At 41.6% G+C, this 25,742-nt stretch overlaps 1 protein-coding gene and 2 long non-coding RNA genes across 7 annotated transcripts in view; 2 read left to right on the forward strand and 1 right to left on the reverse strand.

Annotated features, from left to right (window-relative positions):
* The first annotated feature begins 4,013 nt into the window (after positions 1–4,013).
* Positions 4,014–25,742, forward strand: part of IREB2 (iron responsive element binding protein 2) — a 64,894-nt gene continuing 43,165 nt past the window's right edge. For 2 of the 5 annotated variants that reach the window (XM_077938310.1, XM_077938306.1), the window contains exons 1-2: positions 4,881–4,949; positions 6,375–6,464. Coding sequence is in view for 2 of the 5 variants with exons in the window: in XM_077938306.1 (XP_077794432.1) it covers positions 4,931–4,949; positions 6,375–6,464 (109 nt within the window). In the remaining 3 variants the exon portion in view is untranslated. 5 annotated transcript variants of the gene reach the window in all.
* Positions 10,828–14,652, forward strand: LOC144330032 (uncharacterized). The gene is made up of 2 exons (XR_013395849.1): positions 10,828–12,252; positions 12,388–14,652. It is a non-coding gene; the product is annotated as an uncharacterized LOC144330032 (long non-coding RNA).
* On the reverse strand, positions 17,281–22,339 carry LOC144330033 (uncharacterized). The gene is made up of 2 exons (XR_013395850.1): positions 18,842–22,339; positions 17,281–17,394 (listed from the first exon to the last, which is right to left on the reverse strand). It is a non-coding gene; the product is annotated as an uncharacterized LOC144330033 (long non-coding RNA).

Raw genomic sequence — 25,742 nt, forward strand, 5'->3', positions numbered from 1 at the left:
GCACTATGATCTTGCTGTGAATACCTACTGCACTCCAGACCAGGCAACATAGTGAGACTGTGTCTCAAAAAAAGAAAAAGAATAAGAAATAATGAGGATCTTACCTCTGCAATAGCAGAGAGGGAGAGAGAGAGACAAAGCAAATGTGGCAAAATGTTAACAGTGAATAAATAAATCTAGTTAAAGTGTATATGAATTTTATTGTAATTATCTTGCAATTCTTCTGTATTCTTAAATTTTGTTTTTCAAAATAAAATGTTTAATTTAAAAAGTAGAGATGGGCCAGGTGCAGTGGCTCATACCTGTAATCCTAGCACTTTGGGAGGCCAAGGTGGGCAGACAGCTTGAGCACAGAAGTTGAGACCAGCCTAGGGAACATAGGAAAACCCTGTCTCTACAAAAAATACCAAAATTAACTGGGTGCGGTGGCATGCACCTGTGGTCCCAGCTACTCAGGGGCTGAGGTGGGAGAATCACTTGAGACCGGGATATGGAGGTTGCAGTGAGTCGAGATCACCCCACTGCACTCCAACCTGGGCAACACAGTGAGACTCTCTCAAAAAAAAAAAAAAAAAAAGGAGAGATGAACCAGCCTGGACATTGCCCAAGACACTGATCTAAAGGGGTGCTAAAATCTCCCTGGAAATGTAACTTGAAAAAAAATGTACTGTGAAAACATACCATAAGCTTCCATTTGTATAACATTCAAAATAGGGTGTAGGGGATGAGGAAATGGCAGCCTAGGAGGAAAACAGCTGCGGTTATAAAAGGGTAACAGGAAGGATCCTTGGAAATGTTCCATATGTTGACTGTAGTGATGGTCACACAAAGCCACACATGTGAACTAAATACACACGTGCATACACACACACACACACACACACACACACACACAAAACCCCCTACGAAGGAGTACATGTAGAACTACCTAAATCTGAACAAGGTGGAATGATTGCATGAATGTCAATTTCTTCGTTTTTATATTGTACTATGCTACATGGGGGAAGACTAGGTGGAGAGTATATGGGATCTTTATTACTTAATACAACTACATGTAAATCTACAATTATCACAAAATAAGAAGGTTTAACAATAGATAAATTTTATGATATTTAAATTAAATCTCAATAAAACTGTTAAAGCTGACTGAGATGGCATATGCCTGTAGTCCCAGCTACTTGGGAGGCTGAGGTAGGAGAATCCCTTGAGCTCAGCCTAGGAAAATAAACAGACCTCTGTCTTAAAATAAATAAAATTTTCAAAAAGTAAATAAAACTGTTAAAAAAAAAAAAAAGTAATGAGTCCAGCCACACGGGAACATATCATGATTGTTCTAAGTTAGTGCTTCTCAGTGGAAGCAGGACACTGAGAAAATGGGTGTTTTTGTTTGTCACCATCATGGGGCACTCTTGGGATTTGATGAATGTTGGATTACCTGCATTCCACACTATAGAAGTACACAACAAAGAATCAAACAAGGGCCAGGCCCGGTGGTGCACGCCTGTAATCCCAGCACTTTGGGAGGCAGAGACGGGTGGATCACGAGGTCAGAAGTTCAAGACCAGCCTGGCCAACATGGTAAAACCCCGGATCACGAGGTCAGGAGTTCAAGACCAGCCTGGCCAACACGGTAGAACCCCATCTCTACTAAAAATATAAAACTTAGCTGGGCGTGGTGGCACGTGCCTATATTCCCAGCTACTCAGGAGGCTGGAGCAGGAGAATTGCTTGAACCGGGACCCGAGAGGTGGAGGTTGCAGTGAGCCAAGATCACGTCATTGCATTGCAGCTTGGGCTACAGAGCAAGACTCCGTCTCAAGAAAAAAAGAAAGAATCAAACAAGACCCATACTGTCAGAGATTCAAGTACATTAAACATACACACAAACATAAAAACAATAGCAATACATTTGTTTATAATTATCTGAGCCTAGAGTTTAATCCCATATACAAGTAAAAACAAAAGTAATTTGTGTATGGTTTTAATATATATGGAATTTTCTAGGAATACAACTATTGTGTAAAAAAAGCAAAGGTTTTATTTTTTTGTTTTGTTTTGAACTTTACCAAGAGTTATTCACCACTTCAGAAAATCACAATAGTGACAACACTTCCAAAATTTGAGTCACAAATATATTTTCATTAGTCTTTAGAGGCCATTCATGATATATATGTACATTTTATACATATGTGCATTTACATATGTGCATTTACCATATATGCATTCATAATATATATTTATGCATATGTACGTATATATTGAATCCTTATTTTGCAATGTCAGACATAAATAAAAAGTGTTGACCATATTCAGCTGAATATTACCTACAGAGTCTTGCACTGTTGCCCAGGCTCAAGTGCAGTGGTGTGATCTTGGCTCAGTGCAAGCTCCGCCTCCTGGGTTCACACCATTCTCCTGCCTCAGCCTTCTGAGTAGCTGGGACTACAGGCGCCCGCCACCACGCCTGGCTAATTTTTTGCACTTTTAGTAGAGACGAGATTTCACTGTGTTAGCCAGATGGTCTTGATCTCCTGACCTCGTGATCCGCCTGCCTTGGCCTCCCAAAGTGCTGGGATTACAGACGCGAGCCACCGCACCCAGCCTTACCTTTTTTTGAGACAGGGTTTCATTCTGTCACCCAGGTTGGAGTGCAGTCACACAATCATAGCTCACTGTAATCTTGAATTTCTGGGCTCAAGTGATCCTCCTGCCTCTGTCTCACAGTAGCTGGTACTACAGGCATGCACCACCACGCCTGGCTAACTCTTTAAGTTTTTGTAGAGACAAGGTCTCACCATGTTGCCCAGGCTGGTCTCAAACTCCTAGCATCAAGCGATCCTGCTGCTTTGGCTTCCCAAAGTGCTGGGATTACAAGCTTGAGCCACCAACTGTGCCTGGCCCAGTCGAATATTATATGTCCTGTAAAACCAAACTCATTCGTTATAAGTAGATACAAGCATCTGATTACTCAATTTTGTCATCTAATAGAGACATGCCTGTGCACCTACATATTGTAATACATATTATTTTCTAATAAATTACTTTCCTATTTTTCTCCTTTATATTATAGTTAGGTCATTAAGTAGAGTATTTATTGTTGTGTATGTAGATTGTATTACCTATGAATTTCATGCTGGGATTTTAAAGAGATGTTACAAAATACAGCAAGGTGAATAAAGGAAATATATTGGAGTTTGGGTTGACAGGGCTTGGATCAATGATTAAAGGGAGTGGGTGAAGGAGTCAGGTATAATGTGTTGATTTCTGACTTGGACAACCAGGTGGATGGTGGCGCCATTCACTGATACAGGCAATACAAAAGAAATAGTGGGGTTTAAAGAGGGAAATGATGAGTTCGGTTTTTGAGATTTTTAGCTTGAGGTGCCTTGGGATGTGGAGGCATCCCATGGGTACTAGGATATATACCTTCGGGTTTAGGAGATAGGTTTAGGTCACAGGCAGATTGGGAAGCATCAATATATTAACTAATAACTTAAATCAAAAGATGTATGAGATGGGCCAGGGAAAATGGACAGAGGAAGAAGGTACAAGACCAGAGCCTTGGGGACACATTTAATGTCCAATACTTTTTTTTTTTTGAGACAGGGTCTTGCTGTGTTGCCCAGGCTGGAGTGCAGTGGTGCAATCATGGCTCACCATAGCCTCAACTTCCTGGGCCCAAGTGATCCTCCCACCTCAGTCTCCTGAGTAGCTTAGACTACAGGTGCATGCCACCACATCCAGCTAATTTTTAATTTTTTTTTGTAGAGATGGGGTCTCACTATGTTGCTCTGTTTGGTCTTGAACTTTTCAGCTCAAGCCATCCTCCCACTTTGGCTTCCTAAAGTGCTGGATTTACAGGCACGAGCTACTGTGCCAATCAAGTGCCCAGTACATTTAAAAGCTGGGCAGAGGAAGAGGCCTGCAGAGGAGCCTGAGATCAAGCACCCTTAGGAGAAGAAAAGAAAGTAGAGTCTGAGGTCACAGAAGCTGATGGAAGAGTATTTTTCAACAATGGGAGAGAACCAGTCAAGATTGAGATATGTGAGATTAGAAAGCGGAGTTATGGCTGACCTTGGCTAAAGGCATTTCTGGCAGTGGAAGCCAGACTGGAAGAGGATAAGAAGTGAGTGGGGGAGAGCGAGTATGAGCAACTCTTCCTGGTAAAAAAAAAAAAAAGTTGCTGTCCACAGAAGATAATGCTTGGTAGGTGGAGAACATAGGGACTGAAGGAGCTGAGGCGGAGGGATGGAGAGGCTTAAGCATGTTAACTGCCACTGGGAAGAAGTCGGTAGAGACGGAAGCTATGGGAGTGTAAGAAAAAATTCATTCATTCAACAGTTGAGCACCTCCCACGCGCCCGATCAGTATGGCCGCCCCCACTTGAAAACATGCGTGTGGGTCGCCCATGTCTGACAAGTTAATGCAAGGCTTTATAGTTAGGTGAAAGCAGTTCTCCTTGAGCTTTTTCTCCTAACAGTTCCGATTCCGACCCTGACTCCAACAGACACCTCGTGGGAACACACACACCGCTCGAACTCATGACCCCAACAGAAAACTTAAGGCCACAACTAAGTAACGGATCGCTGCCAAGGCCAAACTAGCCACGCCAATGCCACCAACGGAACCTCCCTAGCGCTCCGCCCCCGCTCGCGAGAACAGGGGCAACGGCGCGAGAAATCGCTTTCTGGTGAGCTCCGCCCCTTCTCTTTCTTTGTTTTCCTGTCCGACGATCTCGCGGGAGTTAGGCGACAAATCCCGCGAGCGCAGACCCGGGGCTGGCTCTGCGGCTCTCGCGATATTTGCGCGAGCCTGCTTCCTTCTTTCCTCCCTTGCCAGTCCGCCTGTCTTCCTCCCCCTCTTCCCTGCCCGGCCTCCCCCTTCTTCCCCCGCTGGCCCCCTCCCCGCAGGGATAATATGGTCTCCGGCGATGGACGCCCCAAAAGCAGGTCAGTTTCGGGCCTCCGAGCTGGGTCTGGCAGTTGGAAACGCGCGCTGTCTAGGCGCCGAATTCCTTGCTTTTCTCGCCTGGAGTCGCTCGGCAGGCGCCCAGGCCCTCGGGGCTCGGGTTGTGCTCCCCTCAGGGCCTGCCTGCTGGGCCGCCCTGTGAGCCTTGGCCGCGGAAGCTGGGGCTCTGGGTCCTCACTCTCTTGCGCGACCCCCGCAGGGCGGGCCGCCCCACCGCTGGCCTTGACCAGCACCACTCTCTCTTCGGTGGCCGCTGCCTGCTGCCAGCGACTTCCTGGCCCCCGTCAGCAACGCCAGGGGCAGGGAGAGGCCCACCATCTTCCCCTGCCCGCCCCCTCGTTGGCGAGCGATGAGGGCGGGGGCCTGCGTCTCCGTGTTCGGGTTTCACGCAGCTAGATGTTGATTCCACGGTCCAGCCTCAGGCCCCTCAGTCTCTCTGTGCCTCTGGAAACCGAATCAGGGGCAGTCAAGGTTGAACATTGGTCAGTCAGTTCTCCGACCATTTATTGCAACGCTGTCTCCTCCCCCGTCCACTTCCCTCTACAAAAAAGAAAAGAAAAAAAGACTATTTGTTCTGAAAATGGGCTGTGCTTATGTTTTCTCCTTTTGGATGAAAGCCTTAACAATGTTGAGGGTCCTGCCCACCCACCGCTATGAGTCTGCACAAAAGATCTGAAGGTTCTTTTCAACCTCAAGGCTGCCTCCCCGCCACTGCCCCCTAGAATGTTGGGAGCTGAGGCACATTCAAATGAGACCTCTGGATCTTTGACTTTGTAGTTCAGCTTCAATTCGTGCAAAACCAGAAGGACTTGTCTCTTTCGGGGAGAATATGCTAATTTCCTAGATATTCTGTTACTTTTCAGTACTACGCTCTGGTAAGGACTTAATTGAGAAGTTTTTTTGTTTTGGTTTATTGAATGCTCTAAAAATCCGTCTTTTGGTTTTTATTTTTAATCAGCCCCTCTAATGTTAATTGTGGAATTCACAAATTCCTGTCTCTGCAGTTTTCAAGACATGTCTTTCCAAAACGTCCCCGTGGATTATTTAAATCATTCTTATTGTCCCTTTCCAGGTTTTCTTCGTTACATTTCAGGAGTGAATTATCTTACTAGTTTTTACTTGACAAATTATGGTTTAGAGCTGTGCTGTCCAGTGTGGCGGATACTAGCCCTGTGTGACTTTAATCAAAATTAAATAAATTAAAAATTCAGTTCCTTAGGCACCGTAGCCACATTTCAGGTGCTCAATAGCCACACGTTGCTACTGACTACTTTACTGGACAGCTCAAACATAGAATATTTCTACCATTGCAGAAAATTCTATTGGATAAAGCTAGTTTCCAGGTATTTTCACTTGAATAAGATATTTTGTTGCTGCGTTTAATGAAAATATATATTTTTTTTCAGGATACGCCTTTGAGTACCTTATTGAAACATTAAATGACAGTTCACATAAGAAGTTCTTTGATGTATCTAAACTTGGAGGCACCAAGTATGGTAATGTTGCTTTACATTTTCTTGGGTTTGTTTAGTCTCTAATGATGAAAATGCATTTGTCAAGCTGAGCTGAAGAAATTTTAAATGTATTTCCACCGTATTGTAACAGGTACACCTACACATACCTATACCATTTTAAATACTCCTCTTGAGACAACTTTTGTTCAGGGAAGATGTAGGCCCATACCTTAACTTCTCACTTAAAAATCTAAGTTAATTAAGGACTATTTTTTTCCTCAAAGAAACCAATAATGCAGTTTTCAAGTTTTTGTGAAGACGGGGGTCTTGCTATGTTGCCCAGGCTAGTCTTGAACCCCTGGGCTCAAATAATCCTCCCGCCTCTGCCTCCCTAAGTTTTGGGATTATACATGTAAGCTACTGCGCCTGGCCTAATATGATTTTTAGAAGAACCTGACTGACTGATTATATTCTACACCAATTAAATGTATATTTTACTTTCTCTTTTCTTGTTTTTTTTTTTTTTTTTTTTTTTTTTGAGGCAGATTCTTGCTCTGTTGCCCAGGCTGGAGCACAATGTCATGATAATAGCTCATACGGCCTTGAACTCCTGGGCTAAAGCAATCCTGCCTCAGCCTCCCAAGTAACAAGGCCTACAGGTGCGTGCCAACACACTTGGCTAATTTTTATATTTTTTGTAGTGATAGAGTCTTGCTGTGTTGCCCAGGCTAGTCTCAGATCTCAAGTGTTCCATCTGCCTCAGTCTCCCAAAGTATTGGGATTACAGGCATGAGCCACTATGCCTGGCCTATTTTACTTTGTCAAATGAACAATGCCCACATCTGTTCTTTCTGCTGTCTGTTGAATAGGAATCACCAACAGTACCCATTGATTTGAGTTGTTCTGAAGTATTGGGCGTGATTTGCCCCAACCTCCACACCTACAGTTTTGGCAGGCATTCTCATTCACCTTATCAAGGTCAAACCTTTCTCTGTGGTCTCAGAAGAGTGAATGTGGGTGACCTATAGAGCATTGAATGGAAGTTTTGGCTTTACTGACAGTTGAGTAACTTTCTCAATTAGGCCAATAAAGAGACCTGTTTAGAAGACTGATTATTCTTTGTGAGCTTTTCATGACAGTGACATGAAAAGGTAAATTGAATGCCACATCTGTTGCAGTCAGTTTTGGAAGGAGCTTTAACCTTTTTTTTCTTGCATTATTTAATTAAGAAGATTGTTCTTTTGATTTTTCTGTAGAGTTTGAGGAATTTAAATATTCTTGACTGCTGTGTGTAATAGGTTTTGTGTATTGTGAAATACAGCTATTTTGGGGTATCTTAGAGAATCCCCATTTTAGAATTAGGTTGTCATTTAAAAATAAACAGTTTGCCAAAATGAGAGCAATATCCTTTACCTTGCATGTGTAGCTGCAGTGATTTGTGTTGATATGTTTGTTAAAGGAGGTTGATCATTTTCTTAATGATGTATGTCTTTCACATTAATTTTATCCCTTCACTAATGATGAGTTTGCATTAATTTTGAAAAGAAAACAGCTAGATTGATTGTTTACAAGAACAGTCATTTTATTTCCCTTTTACTTCTCCAAAATCTAGTGATCCTGGCTTGGAAGTCTTTTAACCCAGATTTCATAGTTTAATAAATTAAAGGAGCACATATGATGTTTTGAAAATTGAGTATAAATTCTGTGTATAATCTGTAGAAATGTGCTTACTTGAAGATGACCTATATTTCTCAAATTTAAGGAATCAGTAGGAAACTATCAAAAACAACTGTAAAATGCATTGAAAGGGAATGATTGATAATCTGAAAGTTAAATTTTCTCTGGGAAATAAGCTGTCATGGGAATTTGTACGTAACGGTACAGAGTACATGTGTACTTAACATAATTCCAGAATTACCAGTTTTTATAACCATGATAAATGCAATAATAGAATACCTGTGAATATAAATACTTTCAAAACAAAGTTGGTTTTTATTTATGTGGGGTCAATACCCTGGTTTTTATTTTATTTTATTTTATTTATTTTTTTGAGACAGGATCTTGGTCTGTCACCTAGGCTGGAGTGCAATGGTGTGATCTCAGCTCACTGCAGCCTCTGCCTCCTGAGTGCAAGCAATTCTCCTGCCTCAGCCTCCCAAGTAGCTGGGACTATAGGCGTACATCACCACACCCAGATAGTTGTAGAGACGGGGGTTTTACCATGTAGGTCAGGCTGGTCTTGAACTCCTGACCTCAAGTGATCCACCCACCTCAGCCTCCTAAAGTACTGGGATTATAGGAGTGAGCCACTGTGCCCAACCCCTCCTGGTTTTTCAGTAGAGTGATTATTATGAGAGGTTATTAAGTAATAATTAAGTAATTTCCTAATAAGGAGTAAAATTTGAAGAATTGACTTTGAAAGAAAGGAACTTAGGAAGTATTTGGTTGTTTAGCCTTAGAACAAAAAATTCTTACTGCATTTTTGAAAGGAACAGATTGAATTGCCTCCTAGACATATCCCTACAAAAAGATATTGCTTTGGTAGTCACCAAGGTTCAGAGCCAGTCTTCTCTGCCTCCATTCCACATTTTGATGCCTGCTAGGTTGAGAATGACTGTTGTAATGAGTAACAATTAATGAAGGGAATGGATTCTATCCCTCATAAATGTTGCAGAGTAAAGATAGTTGAGAAACACTGTTCTGAGCTCCATGCTAACCGTATTAGGGATGCCTACAGCTGCAAGGAACTGAAAACTTGCTGTCCAATGACTTTAAGAAATAGGAGTTTATTTTTCTAACGTAACGAAGTGTGGAGATGGGCAGAATGGGGCTGTGCAGCACCAATCTCAGCAAGGATCTGGGCTCGTCCTTTCTTCCCATTTTGTTTTTTTTCTTTTGGTTGCATCTCCAGGCATTATGTCTGTGTTCCAAGCAGCTGGAGGAACAAAACAAGAAGAAAAACCCTCTCCAGGGGCTTTTGCCTCTTTGGCCAAAGTGTCAGTGGCCACTCTTAGCTTCAAGAAGGCTGAAAGATGGAATAATCATGGTCTTCTATTATCCATGGGGGATATGTTCCAAGACACTCAGTAGACACCTGAAACTATAGATAGTACCAAACTGTGTATATACTGTTTGGTATATATATTTTTCCTATACGTACATATCTGTGATATAACTTAATTTATAAATTAGGAACAGTAGAGATTAACAATAGCTGGTAATAGAACAGTTATGACAACGTACTGTAATAAAAGTTATGTGAATATAGTCTTTCGCTTTCAAAATATCTTATCGTGCTGTTCTGCAGGTAACTGAAACCACAGAAAGCCATAGATAAGATGGGGTGCTGTATTTTACCTTTACAGCTTTTACAATAGAGAAAGGAAAGGGAGAAGTGGTTGGGAGTGAGTGGTAAGTGAACCAGCCTAGTCTATCTGCGTTACCAACCTGATGCCTTCTCTTATTCTGACTTTAGATAGAGTTCAACACAGATTATTTGATTTCTGCTTTTTTACTGCTATTTTATCCTTTTGCTTCCCAAATTTATACTCAAGGTACCTCTATGGAAGTGGGCACATCTGAGACATTGTTTACATTTTGATCTTATATCATTTTGCTTGTGCAGAATCTTTTTTTTTTTTTTGAGACAGAGGGAGGCTCGCTCTGTTACCTAAGCTGGAGTGCAGTGGCACGATCTTGGTTCACTGCCACCGCCATCTCCAGGGTTCAAGTGATTCTCGTGCCTCAGCCTCCCAAGTAGCTGGGACTACAGGTGTGTGCCACCACATCCGGCTAATTTTTTATTTTTAGTAGAGATGGAGTTTTGCTATATTGACAAGGCTGGTCTCAAACTCCTGACCTCAAGCAGCCCTCCTGTTTTGGCCTCCCAAAGTGCTGGGATTACAGGCGTGAACCACTGCACTTAGCCGGTTGTGGGGAATCTCTTTAATATTCTGGAGCTGGCTATCTGGCACTCCAATGCGCTGACTAGAAACATGTCAAAATCTAGGTAGTCTCAAAATGTAGATTTTGAGTAACTCTTAAAAAAGAAATTATAAAGATAGGGTCTCACTGTCACCCTGGCTGGAGTGCTGTGACATGATGATAGCTCACTGGAGCCGCGAACTCCTGAGCTCAAGAGATCCTCCCACCTCACCCTCTCGAGTAGCTGATTTGGGTGACTCTCTTAAGTAGATCTCTGAATTTGAAACTATTGCTATTTTTAGGGAGAGGAAAAATCAGTGTTGTCTCCATGTATGATGGAGGACAGTCAACACCAGATAATTAGAATGAACAGCATAGTGGAAACATGAATGACTATCTCGAATGAAGGGGAAGACAGTAGAGAGACTGGCCTAGCTGGAGTGAAAGGTAGTTTTAAGATAGTACCTGTTACTGGGCAACAGGGCCTCTGGTGGTGTAAAGCCCCCAGGCACCCCTCTTTATCTCAGGTCGTCTCATTCACTCTTTCTTTTGTCCTTTCTGTCTGCTTGCTTTTTTAACCACAGTACTGCTTAGTCCTCCAGTAGAGCTGGGACTTAGTGTCCAAATCCTACCTTGCAGCCTTTGAAAGAAAATCCTGTATTTATTTAGGAGAGTTTTTATCATTTAGAAGAATCACAGAAAGACAAGAACATTGCAGATGGTACAGAAAGTCTCATTTTTATGTGTATACAAAAGTATATGTAAATATGCTACTTTTAATAAAAATAGAGTATATGTTGTAACCCTTTTTTTCACTTAATATATCATGAACATCTTTCCATGTCATTGAATACAGGTATCCCTTGCCATCTGAATCTATTTGATTTCTCGGTCACGGAGCATGAGTTCAGGTAGAAAGGGATACCTGTACTTCTCTACAGCTTCTAATAGCTGCACGATATTGCCTGTATGAGTGCATTATGGTTTAGTTAACAGACCTTTGAATATTGAAGCTGATAGTAACTTTTCTCTATAAAGCTTTGCATGTGCTAATACTTACATTTTTGTGCAAACTTGTCATTATATAGAATTGTTGGGTTGAAAGTATGTTATTCCCTCCACCCCATCACACACTTTTATTTTTATACTTTTACTATTTTCTGTTGATTCCAGTCTTTTACTTTTTATTTTTTGAGACAGAGTCTTGCTCTGTTGCCCAGGCTGGAGTGCAGTGGCACAATCTCATTTCATTGCATCCTCCACCTTCTGGGTTCAAGTGATTCTTCTTCTCCAGCCTCTGGAGTAGCTGGGATTACAGGCCGATGCCATCACACCCTTCTTTTTTGGTATTTTTGGTAGAGACGGAGTTTCGACATGCTGGCCAGGCTGGTCTCAGAACTCCTGGCCTCAGGTGATCCACCTACCTTGGCCTCCTAAAGTGTTAAGATTACGGGCATGAGCCACTGCGCCCGGTCTGGTTCCAGTTTTTACCTTGGACTGTAAGGAACAAAAACTCACTCAAGTAAAAAATAGGTTGCAGTTTCCAGACATCCAAAGACAAAGGAAGAAAGCATAGTCAAGTTTCAGGGAACCAGAATTTCTAAGCCAGAGGCAGTGTTCTGTTTGTCACTTGAAGGCTGCCTGGTTTCCTTATTTTCTGTTTCTTTTTGAATATCCAGTCTTCCATCTCTACAGCTTACTTTACTTACTCATTTTTGTATAATGCCCAATATAGCCACTGCTGACCATTCTTGTATGTTATGGCTGGATTTCCAACCGGTTAAGACTGTACCTCTAGTTGACTCTTGTACTTGTTTTGTTTTTTCCCTCAGGGTCTTGCTCTGTTGTCCAGACGAGTGTAGTGGTTCAATCATGGCCCACTGCAGCCTGGACCTCCTGGGCTCAAGTGATCCTCCTGCCTTAGTCTCCCAAGTGGTTGGTACTACAGGCACATGCCACCATGCCTGGCTAAATTTTAAATGTTTTGTAGAGACAGGGTCTCCCTACGTTGCCTAGGCTGGTCTTGAATCCTGGCCTCAAGCAATCCTCCTGCCTCAGCTTCCGAAAGTGCTGGGATTACAGGTGTGATCTGTTGTATCTGGCTTACCTGTTGTTTTAACCTATTTTGACTGCACTTGTCAGGAGTCTGTTGCTGGTCCAGTTATCTTGCTGGTAGAGACACAAATCTGGTCATCTTTTATGTGGACTCTTGAAAAGACTGGGTTGGGAAAGCAATGAAATAGTTTGCTTGTAATTTGTACACATAGTACATAACTTTCCAAGGATTACCTTTACCTGACATTATCCTACTGGTCCATGTTCAGCCGTATATTTATCAGCCCTCCACATTTCAACTTCGCTTTTATTGTCAATTTCTATTCTAGATTAGGCCCTTTTGGTTCCAAGGAACAGACACTAGCTCGAGTGAAGAAGGATTTATTGTAATGATACAGCACAGCACTCTCCAGGCCAATGAAATGTGGCTGTCTCTCAAGAAAATGGTGGTGGCCCAGAATTAAGAAAGTTCTTTATTATTTTCTCTGAGGAGCTTCAGATTTCTACCCTGTTCCACTCTTCTACTTCCTCCACTTCACTATAGACAATCCCCCTCTGCCCACTCACTTTGTACATGGCCTCAAATGGCAACCTCAGACCCTAGCTTACCTCTTAACACCTTTCCGGTTCAGTCTCTCTGTGTCCTGATTACACCTTTCTGATAGGTGAATCTAATCGCCCCGGTGTCTCCTTTCTCACAAGACTTTTGGTCATCAGCCTGCCAGGGGATTGGCTTTTGCTTCGCTGCTGTAACCAAGGAGGCCACAGGCCACTGAGAATGGTAGCAGTTTGATAGGCACCACGAAGGACATCTGTTGTATTATGTTAGCAAATAATGCCAGTTTACATGCTTACCAGTAGTGAATGAAAAGAATATGTGTTTCTGAACCTTGATCAATAGTAGATATTATTTTTCTTGTTGGCTCAATTTCTGTCGGTGAATGAAGTGAAGAAAAAAATGTTTTTTCTTCTACATTAAATTGGGGGGTTTATTGTGAAGATTTGAAGGAAATATGAAAATTGAGGGGATCTGATTGTGTGGTCAGATTAGACTTTTTGTTCCCTTCAGTAGGCTTGTGTATAGCCCATGATTCTGACTGAGCTGATTTTCCCTATTTCTGCTTTCCTTTCTTTTTCTTTTCCTTTTTTTTTTTTTTTTTTTTTTTTGAGATGGAGTCTCGCTCAGTCACCCAGGCTGGAGTGCAGTGGGCAGTGGGGAGATCTCGGCTCACTGCAACATCTGCCTCCCAGGTTCGAGTGATTCTCCTGCCTCAGCCTCCTGAGTAGCTGGGATTACAGGTGTGTGCCACCACACCTGGCTGATTTTGTATATTTAGTAGAGACGGGGTTTCGCCATGTTGGCTAGGCTGGTCTCAAACTCCTGACCTCAGGTGATCCTCCTGCCTCAGCCTCCCAAAGTGCTGGGATTACAAGCGTGAGCCACCACTCCCGGCCTAATTTTTTTTAATCTTTTATAGAGATGGGAGTCTCCTGAACTCCTGACCTCAAGTAGTCTTCCTGCCTTGGCCTCCCAGAGGGCTAGGATTACAGGTGTGAGCCACCGTGCCCAGCTCATTATTCTGCTTTTCTTTTTCTCTTGGTTCCTCTTTGTTTCCATCTGTTTTCTGCCTTCTCCCTAAGTCAAGTTCAAGGTATCACAGAACGAGACTGAGGCAGCCTATTAGATGTGGCATTTGTGCTTGGCTATTCCCTATGCCACTGGCCAGACTCTAGATTGGTTGTCTGTTGGAAGGCTGGCTCCAGGTCCCAGCCATTCATGACAGGGTGGCAAGACTACCCAGAGCCCACCAGCAATTGGTGTAGAGGGAACTTTTTAGAAAGAGGGCTGTGGTATAGGCATTCTGAGGACCTGCCAGTACAGGTGAAAAAACAAAATCTTATGCAGGGATCTGTTTTGTTTTCTGCTTCCTCAGACTCTTGTCAATGGCAACGTATGTATGTATGTAAGTATGTGTTTATTTGAGACAGTCTTGCTCTGTCATCCCAGCTGGAGTGCAGTGGCATGATCTTGCCTCCCTGTGACCTCTGCCTTCCAAGTTGAAGTAACTCTTGTGTCTCTGCCACCCGAGTAGCTGGGATTACAGGTGCGCACCACCACGCTCGACTGATTTCTATATTTTTAGTAAAGATGCGGTTTCACCATGTTGGCCAGGCTGGTCTCGAGCTCCTGGCTCAAGTGATCTGCCAGCCTTGTCTTCCCAAAGTGCTGGGATTACAGCCATGAGCCACCGTGCTGGACCCAATGGCAATTTGTTTAAAAAGAGGGGGAAAAAAGGTCAGAGTTTGTTTATTTATTTGAAGAGACAAGGTCTTGTTCCATGGAGGTCAGACTTTCTTTATTGGAAATCATCTCTATCCTGCCTGGTTCTGGTTAGAGACAGAAACACTTCTTTGCTTCTAGTCAGACATGGGCATGGGTGAGTCCTGTTGCCAGGCCTGATGTGATTACAGGGCTTTTTAGAAGGGCTTCCTAATCTTTTCTCTAGGCCCCTAGCCTTCAGCAGGGCTAGCTTTACCCTGTAGCTATGCTGGCTGGTTCCTGCTCTGGTCTTCTAGCCCCCCTTTCCCAGTCTGGACTCCAAAGATGCAATCTCTTTGGGGGCTTTTGGCAGGCTTAGAGAACCTGTGGCTTCAGTCTTTCCCCTTTCCTTCAGGCTGATGGGTTTCTCTGTTACATTTAGTTATCTAAAGCCTGCTTACTAGAGTACTGATATTCCTCATGGGTAATTTCTTCACTACTGCTTGAACTTGGAATTTTCCATTTTTACCAATAACACCACCCTTTTACTTCACTCTGCTGCTTCATGATAAGCAGGGAAGATAGTTTTAAATCTGCCGTGTGCAGATAATACAGATAAGGTTAAAAATCTAAGTAATGTGCCTAAGGTCACAACATATCTTCTAGGTGAGGAAACTTAGCCTTAAACTCGTATCTTCTGATTTCAAGACCAACACCTTTTCTCTCCAATACCATACTATTTCCCAGTTTAGTAATGTCAGTAATAAAAAAAAATTTTAAGTATTTGTTGAGTATGTATTTATCCACTTCTATAAGCTCTGTTATACACTTGGCCAAGGTCCCACAACTAATTACCATTACCTACTAAGTGGTGGAACAGAAGCATGAACAAAAATCTTGATTCCAAAACCTATGCTTGTAAAAACCTATTACAGCAGGGATTGCAAGCTCATGCTTATAGGGACCAGAGAGGCAACATAAACAAGTGAAATGCTCTGCTGGGAATTGTGTGGCAAACAGGAAGGCACATGTCCTATATAGAGTAGGTGCTTACTAAGTTCCAGCAGAAGTATAAGGTTGTATTGTAAAGTGTTCTGATTGAAAGACCTGTGGTTTTTTAAATGTTGGCAGTTAAATTTAAAATGTGAAAACTCTGCAGAACAAGCAAAACATGTCTGCAGGCCAGCAGACATGAGACAGAGTTTGTGACCTCTCTACTGAGAGATACACTTTATTTTCTAATCTTTGCAGCGGCTATTTAGCCTTGAATAGTAGAATCTGCAGTCTTGGGAGCCTTGGTTTGCCTTTCATCAGATGCTTCCCATATACAATAGCAGACCTCAGCATTTTTTTTTTTTTCAGAGCCTGAACCACCTATTGGATCTTCTTCTAAGTAACTGATCAAAGGATATTTATTGTTACCAGATTATTTCAGAAGTGGGAATAACATGAATTACTATACTTAACCAGTTTAAATTACCAGCATCCTGGTTCCTCCGTGGTGTTTTTAATTACCTGTCCTTAAAGGGTTAGCTTTGTGGATTCATAGAATTCTAGAAATTCCTAATTAGAAGAGGCAGATGTAATCTAGTCCATTTTTTTTACTTGTTGCATGAGTCTCTCAACAATACCATTTAATTCATTCAGCTAATATTTATTGAGTACTTGTATATTTCTAGCAAATGAAAGATGGCTAAGATAGTATCTGTGCTAAAGAAAACACACGATTTAGTAATGGGGACATACAAGGAAAATATGCGTAAAGTACAGTACTATGTTGTAGCAATTTGGGTCTAGTCAGGAGATAGAAACCACATAATAGGTTAAACAGAGGAAACTTAATATACATAATTATTAACTATGATAAGAATAATTGTAATACAGAAAAATTGTATATAGTACTGTAGGATTAAGGGAGAATACCCAAGGAAGGACAAACTTGGAAGAGGTTCAGAACTCACTGGAATAGGTGTGGGTTGGCTCACAGATAACAGAGAAGTATATTGGTTTTGGCCAGGTTGGAGCTGGTCTGGAGTTGCTGGGTAGGCAGTAGGCCACCCTCTGGAGTGCAAGCAGGGGATCTAATGATCAGGAACTAGAGGTGTGGGCATGCGTTGGGAAAACAGATGCTGGTAGGGGGCAAGAGCCCTTCAGAGCTCATAGGCCGTGTTGGAGCTTGCAGAAGGAGTGACGGCTCAATATGTGACCTTCGAGGCAGCTTACAGATGGAGTCCACGTGCTGTCAGAGCAGCAGGCCTTCTTTACGAGAGTGCCTCAGTCCAGGTACTGGCACAGGCAGGAGGCCTTCAGAGCGTACAGCTATATAGGGACTCCGGCTCCCATGTTGAGAGGGCTGTGGTGATATTAACACGTTTGTATGTATTTGTATATGTGTGTGGGGGTGTGTGTGTGTGTTTTAATATACAGTGTAATGGTGTCCACATTTGGAAGTTCTGCATAACTTGATGAACTCTTATTTCTCAAAGACCAACAATGTAATGAGCAGACTGGTAGAAGCTTATTTCATTCAAATATTGCTCTGTTGCCCAGGCTGGAGTGCAGTGGCACAATCTCAGCTCACTGCAACCTCCACCTCCTAGGTTCAAGTGATTCTCCTGCCTCAGCCTCCCGAGTAGCTGCAATTACAGGTGCCTACCCACCACGCCTGGCTAATTTTTTGTATTTTTAGTAGTGACGGGGTTTTACCGTGTTGGCTGGGCTGGTCTCAAACTTCTGACCTCAGATGATCCACTCACCTCGGCCTCCCAAAGTGCTGGGATTACAGGTGTGAGCCACCGTGCTCAGCCTTCATTCACTTTTGAGAAACTTTTTGCCAAATATACACATTTGAGTAACCATAATTTGTCAGTTCCTTCAAGTGAAAAACTGTTCTTTGAAAAAAAATGGCTTAATTTTAGCTTGCAACTCAATCATACAAGAGTTTTTCTGCAGGCAACTGATGTACTTTGGTATTGAGTAGAAATGTTGTATAAATATATTTCATTTTTGTCACACAGAATATTAAGACTTGACCTCAGCAGCTGAGATTTAGTAAAATTAAGTTTTTCTGCTTCTTAGGGACATTTTTAAGTGAAACTGGTATTTTGTGTGATAATAAACAATACAAGTCCTACAGGTTGAGTATCCCTAATCTGAAAATCTGAAATCTGAAACTTTCTGAGCACCGACGCTCAGAGGAAATGCTCATTGGAGCACTCTAGATTTTTTTCTTTTTTCTTCTTTTAAGATGGGGTTTCACTCTAGTCTCCCAGGCTGGAGTGCAATGGCACAATCTTGGCTCACTGCAGCCTCTGCCTCCGGGGTTCGAGCGATTCTTCTGCCTCAGCCTCCCTAGTAGCTGGAACTACAGGCGTGAGCCACTGCACCTGACAGGGTTTCACCATGTTGGTCAGGCTGGTCTCAAACTCCTGACCTTAGATGATCCATTCACCTCGACCTCCCAAAGTGCTGGGATTACAGGAGTAAGCCACCACACCTGCTGGATTTTGGATTTTTGAATTAGGGATACTCAACCTGTAGTACAGTTTGGTGCCCCTGCTTTGAGTCCTGCTAAGGCATCAGCAGTTTAGGACCACATTTTGAAAATCACAGTATGGTGTTGGAGGCACCCCCTGAGGAACCTAAGCGAGAGATGATGTAGTGGTGGTTTGGGCTAGATTTAATGGTGATATTGATAGAAGACAAAAAGATGTGGGAGAGAGGCATTGAGGAAGATGCCTCATTGTTTTGGCATAAACATCTGGAAGGATGGTGGTGCTATTTACTGCTCTAGGAAATGGAAGATGAGGTGATGATAAGGGGAAGGGGCAGAAGGGAAGTCACTGAGTTCAAGTTTAGGTACTAGTGAATTTGGGAACATACCAGTATTAAAGTAAACATGTTCAGGAGGAATCGGGCATGTAGTTTTGGAGCTTAGAAGGCAGACTTGGACTACAGAAAGTATTTTGGAATTATTAGTGTAGATGTAGTGATAATTGAAGCCATAGGGGCAGTTGTACTCCCTGGAGGAAACAGTGTAGAGTAAGAAAAAAAGTGAGTCTCAATATGAACTCTGAGGAACTCCTACATTTAAAGATCAGATAAAGGAGTAGAGGTTAAAAAGGAAAATAGGGCTACCTAGAAGTGTTAAGAACTATAAAGGCTTGACATGGTGACTCACGCCTGTAATCTCAGCACTTTGGGAGGCTGAGGCGGGAGGATCTCTTGAGCCCAGGAGTTAGAGACCTGCCTGGGCAACATAGACCTCTATCTCTATTTTTAAAAAATGAAAAAGAACTGTAGAGGATCTAAAATTTTACCTTCCTCGAAAGTTAACAAATTAACCTGACGTAATTTCCTGTGTGTTGGCAGGAGGCACCTGACTCCTGGATCTAAGACAATGGATTTTACTCACAGCAAAACATTATCCTTATTACCAGTATTTATGTTGGTTTCCCAAGCTCCAGTTTCTACAGGGTAATGTTGAAGAAGGCCAGGTAACACCTGCACACACAGGGGTTGTGTTACAGGAAAGGAACTGTGGCTTAGGAAACCCAAGTGTTTTATAATGGGTAGTAAGCATGCCTGCTCTTTGCTCCAGAGCGAGACGCTATGGTGTATTTGAAGACTATTCACTGTATAGACATCTCTGAAAAAGTAGTCTGGAACAAAGGCAGTCATTGCCTCTGTTCACAAGTCTTGAAGAAATGTGAGATGGGAGACATGGAAAATTGCCTTCCAACAGTATGTTAGAAAGAAAACTGGAAGATGGTGGTGTGGAATCCAGTAGAAAGAGTGTTTCAAAAAGGAGGTAATTAATAACTCTGTTGAATATTGCTACAAGGCTGTTGGGACTTTAGCTAGACCTGCTTCATTTGTGTTTAAGGATAGAAATCATATAGATTAGGGCTAAGGTGAATGGAAGGTAGAAAAGTGGGCACTGAAAATATAGAGAATTCGAAGAAAGCAGTACTTTCGTTGTCAGTTGGGGCTAAGAGCTGTTTAAATGTTGATGGGAAGAAACCAACTGAATTGGAAACCAGTTTGCAAAAAAAGGAGAGAGGAAATGATGACTCTTGGGTCCTAAAATGGTTAATGGAAATAGGATGCAAAACTCCTATAGAGAAGTTATCATTTAGTAGGAGGAAGAAGTCCGCAGCTCCCTTAACTGGTGAAAGGGTGAATTCAGAGGCAGCGAGGCTTGTGGGTATAGTAGGAGGAAGTTGAGAGGTAACTGTTAGTTTCTGTTTATCAGTGGGGTAGGAATTGGGGGTAGGTCCTGTGGAAGATAGAGATTAAATTTTAAGGAGAGTGGATGAAGATAAGAGTTAATTGATGTGGAGTGTGGGAAAATAAGCAGATCAGAGAAACATTAGGATTTCTGGGTGAATAGTGAAGACCTGATTGAAGTTATAATCATGTATTTACATGGGTACTAGTTTCTCTGCGTTGATGTTTTAGGAATTTTTTCCTCATTGTTCTTCCTCAACATAAAACTTAAAACCACAACAAATTACCATTCATACCTATTAGAATGGGTACTGTATAAAAGACAGACAATGACGAATGTTGGGGAGGATATGGAGAGATGGGAAGCCTCATACACTGCTAGTGGGAATGTAAAATAGTGTAGCCACTTTGGGAAACAATTTGGCAGTTTGTTAAAAAGTTAAACATAAATTTACCATGTGGCCCAGCAATTTCATTCCTAAGTATCTATCCAAGAAAAATGAAAACGTTTATTACAGAAAGATTTTCAAATGATCTTAGCAGCATTATTCATAGCTGAGAGTTGAAACCAACCTAAATGTCCTGCAGTGGGTGAATGAATAGGCAAAACTTTGGTATACAATAGAATACTATTCAGCAGTAAAAAGAAATTGACTATAGATACCTGCTACAATGTGGATGAACTGTAAAAAGCAGGCTCAGTGAAAAAAATACAGACGTAAGAGACTTTATTTTATGATTGCATTCATATGAAATGCACAGGAAAGGCAAAGAATAGATTGGTGGTTTCTTGGGTTAGAGAGGAGGGGGAGAGGGATTAACAGTAAATAGGCATGAGAGATCTGTTGAGATGATGAAAATGTTCTAAAACTGATCTATGATGTTGATTGTACAGCTTGGTAAACAACGTTACAAAAATCACTAAATCATACACTTGGAAAGGATGAATTATAGTTTTAAAAAAGAGAGAATAGTTCTTAAGCAGGGAGGTGATATGGAGTGGACCAACTGCGGGGGTGGGGTGAAAAAGAACAGGATTGGTGTTTTCTTGAGCAAATGGGGTAAAAGAACAAAGAGGATTAATGTAGGGTTTGGGGATGAGAGATTGAACCACATTGACCCTAACTGCATAAGTAAGGAAAGCATGGATAGGCTGGTGCCTATGAATAAGGAGAAAGTCCCCACAGTGTTGAAGAACAGGTGTGGTAAGAGTGGGGACCAGAGAGGTTCTGAAGTTTAGGGAACTTGCAAGATGGTATAGTTGGAGCATAAGAGCATATGTAGAGGTGAGATGGCGAGAGAAGGGAGGAAGAAAGGGAATAAATGGGCCTTCCTGAACTTTATACCTGTTTGAAAGTGGGGATGTAGAATTAATATTGTTGAAAAAGCAAACCAAGGCTGGACATGGTGTCTCCTGCCTTTAATCCCAGCACTTTGGAAGGCCAAGGCTGGAGGATTGCTTGAGGCCAGAAGTTGGGAGGCCAACCTGGGCAACACTGGGAGATCCCATCTCTATTAAAAAGAAAAAAACCGGAGCATGTGTTCATTTTTCACATCTGCTAGTTTACTCTCTTGTTATAGCTCTTCTACTGGAATATCTACCTGTAGGTTTAATTTAAGGGTTAAATGGAATAGTTTATATAAAGTACCTCTGTATCTGCCCCTTAGTCTTAAATAAACAACTGCAGATGTTATTGTTGGAAAAGTTGAGGAAGAAAAGCATATTTGTTGTCTATTGCATAACAAATTAAACCAAAAGCAACAATAAACATTTATGACAGTCACAATTTCTGTAGGTCGGGAATTTGCAGTGGCTTAGTCGAATAGTCGTGGCCCAAGGCCTCACTCACATGGCTGACAGGCTGGCGCTTCCTGATGATGGAGAGGCTTCAGTTCTTTTCCATATGGGCCTCTCCTCAGTGCTGCTCAATAGTCTCATAATAGGCTGCTGACTTTTCACCGAGTAATCTAAGAGAGGAAGGCTGAAGCCAAAATACTTTTATAGCCCAGCTTTGGAAGACACACTCTGTCATCTCTGCCATACTCTATTGAGTCAGACAAGCAGAACTGATTTCAGTACAGATTATATGAGAGCATGACTATCAGAAGGCAAGTATTATTGGTATCATCTTGGAGATTGGCTACCACAGGGAGAAATAAGACATTTTGTTTTTGTTTTCAGAGAGAGTGGTATATTTATTCATTTACATCTTCCCTGGCAGTAGGTCTCTAGTCTTTACTTTTGCAAATTTAGACAAATTTGAGATCGTTGGTGCTTCTTCATGACAAAATGTTGAGTTAACATTTGTGGGGCCGGGTGTGGTGGCTTATGCCTGTAATCCCAGTACTTTGGGAGGCCAAAGTGGGAGGATTGCTTGAGCCCAGGAGTTTGAGAACTCCCTGGGCAACATGGCGAAACCCCATCTCTACAAAAAAAAAAAAAAAAAATTACACAAATAAGCTGGGCATAGTGGTGTATGCCTGTAGCTCAGCTACTCTGAAGGCTGAGGTGAGAGGATTGCCTGAGCCCAGGAGGTCAAGGGCACAGTGAGTCATGATCGTGCCACTGCACTCTAGCTTGGGCAACAGAGCAAGGCCTTGTCTCAAAAAAATAAAATACATTTGTGATTAGTGTTTTCTCATAGCACTCTTATTTGATAATTGCTTTTTAATTTTTGAATAAGAATTTTTTAAAACCCTACTTGTTTAGTTATAACTAAAACAGTAGCCTTTTGCCCTGTCCCCAATTTCTACTCCCCAGAGAATACTATTTTCAATTCCCTTGACTGTTTCTTCTGGTAATTTCCTCCATGTTGTTAAATTGCCCTTCTTATACTACTGTTTCTTGATTTTCCAGTCTTAGACTTTAGTAGTTTTGTACTGTGAAAATGGTAATTTGGCACTTCTTCGGTGTATTTATGCAACTCATAATTTTTGGTGGAGTCAATGTGCAGCATTTATGTTATTGTGACTATAAATGTTCTTAGTCCGTGTAGTAAATGATGATTGTATCTTATTTCTCATATAACTTTGTATTTTTCCTGGGATTAATGGATTGCCTTTTTTTGTTTGCTTAGTATTCTATATTGTTATGAATAAATCATCTCTAAACTCTCCAAAAGAACTAAATTCCTCCTCTTGGTATAATCATGTAATCTATGGGTAATTTTTTTTTCTTCTGTTGGTGACATCCTATCTGGACTTCATCTTCTGGTCCATCTGGGACTGACTGCATTGTAGCTTGCATAGCCGTTGTCGTAGAAGAGTCTGCTCTCTCTTTGTTTTGGAGACTTTCTAAGATTTAGTGGTTTTCTATTTTTTGTTTACTTTCTGGTTTTATAGAGCATGTCCTCCACTAGCTTCCTAAGAAAGGATGCCTGAGAAATACATTTTTGAGACCTTGCTTGATTGATCGTTTTCCTGTGTAAAAATTTCTTGGTTGGAAATTGTTTTCATTTGGAATTTTGAAGGCATTGTTCCATTGTCTGCTAGCTTTTAACACTCCTCCTAAGAAATCCCAGGCAATCCTGATTTCCTAAACTTTGTTTCTGCTTACTTTTCCCCCATGTAGACATTTATAAATTTCAGCGCTCTCTCCTCTGTTCTGCTCAATCCATTACTAGTCATCCATCTAGTAATACTCTGTTTTTCAAAATTTTGTTGACTTTGCCTCTCCCTGTCACTTTTTTTTCTAGTGGGTTTATAACTTTTACAAACAAAAAATATTCCTGAGATTGTTTTTCCATAATAATTATCTAAATAAAAGGTTAATCTTGTATATAATTTCTGTGATAATATTTTCCTTCTCATTATCTCCATATGTTCTATTAAAAAAAATTTTACCCTGTAATTCCCCTTGGCTTGGGGGACTTTTTATGTTTCTAATTGAAGTAAAGATGGAAACTAATACTGGTTAAATGCCAACTATTTATTGTACTTTGAGAGCTTTACATGTACCAACTGGATAGATGAGGTAGGAAAGATATTCTTCACATCTCTGTTAGGTAGCTGATAGACCCATTTTAGTAAGAAAATGTATTAACTTAGTCACTTTCCAGAGGTCATACCTGTAGTAAATACAGGCTTTTAATCTAGTATTCAAAAAGGATACTGTAGTCCTTTTTCTACTTTACATACAGTTTTATGAGTCTGTGTGTGTGAAAATTTTCAAACATGAAAGTAGGGAGATATACAACACTGAGAGTGAACGCTAATGTAAACTGGAGTTGGGGTGATTGTGATATGTTGATATAGGTTCATCAGTTGTAAAAAATGTACAGCTCTAGTGGGGAATGTTGATAGTGTGGGAGGCCAAGTATGTGTGGGGGTAGCGGGTATATGGGAAGTCTCTATATCTTCCTCTCAGTTTTGCTGTGAACCTACAACTGCTCTAAAAAAAAATTAAGCCTATCATTATGTTGGCCAGGCTAGTCTCAAACTCCTAACTTCAAATGATCCTCCAGCCTCGCCTCCCAAAGGATTACATGCTAGGATTACAAGCATAAGCCACCGCTCCCAGCTGGTCATCACACTTTCGCAGAGGTGCCTTCACCACTCGCCCCATCTAAGGTTGTTATCTTCTGTCCTGAACCCTACTCACTTCCCTCATAGCACCTTCTACTGTTTCTAAATATTTGTTTGTTGACTTGTTTATGGTCCGAATCTCCCAGTAGGCTCCAGCTTCGTAAGAGCAGATACCACATCTCATTTGTTCACCTAGTGCTGGAACATACTAGAAAAGTGAATAAATATATTCATTTTGTTGTTATTTTTTGAGACAGGGTCTCACACCCATTGCCCAGGCTGGAGTGCAGTGGCAGGATCAGCCTTGACTTCCCATGCTCAGGTGATTCTCCTGTCTCAGCCTCCCAAGTTGCTGGAGCCATACCCGCACGCCAGGACACCTGGCTAGTTTTTTGTATTTTTAGCAGAGATGGGGTTTCCACCATGTTGACCAGGCTAGTCTTGATCTCCTGAACTCAAGCAATCCTCCCTCCTTGGCCTTTCAAAGTGCAGGGATTACAGGTGTACACCACCATACCTGGCCAATAAGTATATTCTTAATCGGGAAAAAAAGTAGGGTGAGAATAGTCTTATAACCCACCACATAATTGTCAGCCATTTATCAGCATTTTGCCAATTTTTTGTTTCATATATTTCACCGTTTTTTAACCTGTATTCTTCCATATACGTAGCTGATATATAAAAGGACTTTTAAAAAATCACAGTGCCATTGTTATTCCTAACAAAATTAAGTAATCCCTTAATATAATCGGTTTTTTTTTTTTTTTTTTCTGGAGACACAGTCTCACTCTGTTGCCCAGGCTGGAGTGCAGTGGCAAGATCTCCGCTCAGTGTAGAATCCGCTTCCCGGGTTCAAGCAATTCTTGAGCCTCAGTCTCCTGAATACCTTGGATTACAGGCACATGCCACCATGCCTGGCTCATTTTTGTATTTTTAGTAGAGATGGGGTTTCGCCATGTTGGTCAGGCTGGTCTGTAACTCTTGACCTCAAGTGATCCACCTGCCTTGGCCTCCTGAAATGTTGGTATTACAGGCGGTGAGCCGCTGAGCCCGTCCACTTAATAAAATCTAAAACTGAGTTCATATTCAGATTTTTCTGGTTGTCTCAAAAATATATTTTTACATTTGGTTCGATGAAACAGTATCCAAATAGGGCCAACACATAGTATTTGGTAGTTATGTCTTTTAAGTCTCTTTTAATCTGTAATAGTCCTCCTCTCCTCTTTTTTCATGCCATTTTTGTGTTGAAAAACCTAGGTTCTTTATTCTATAGAATGTCCCACATTCTAGACTTGGCTGATAGCTTCTTTGTGGTTTCATGCTTTCCT

This window comes from Macaca mulatta, chromosome 7 (genome assembly GCF_049350105.2).
Source record: "Macaca mulatta isolate MMU2019108-1 chromosome 7, T2T-MMU8v2.0, whole genome shotgun sequence".
Taxonomy (NCBI): Eukaryota; Metazoa; Chordata; class Mammalia; order Primates; family Cercopithecidae; genus Macaca; species Macaca mulatta.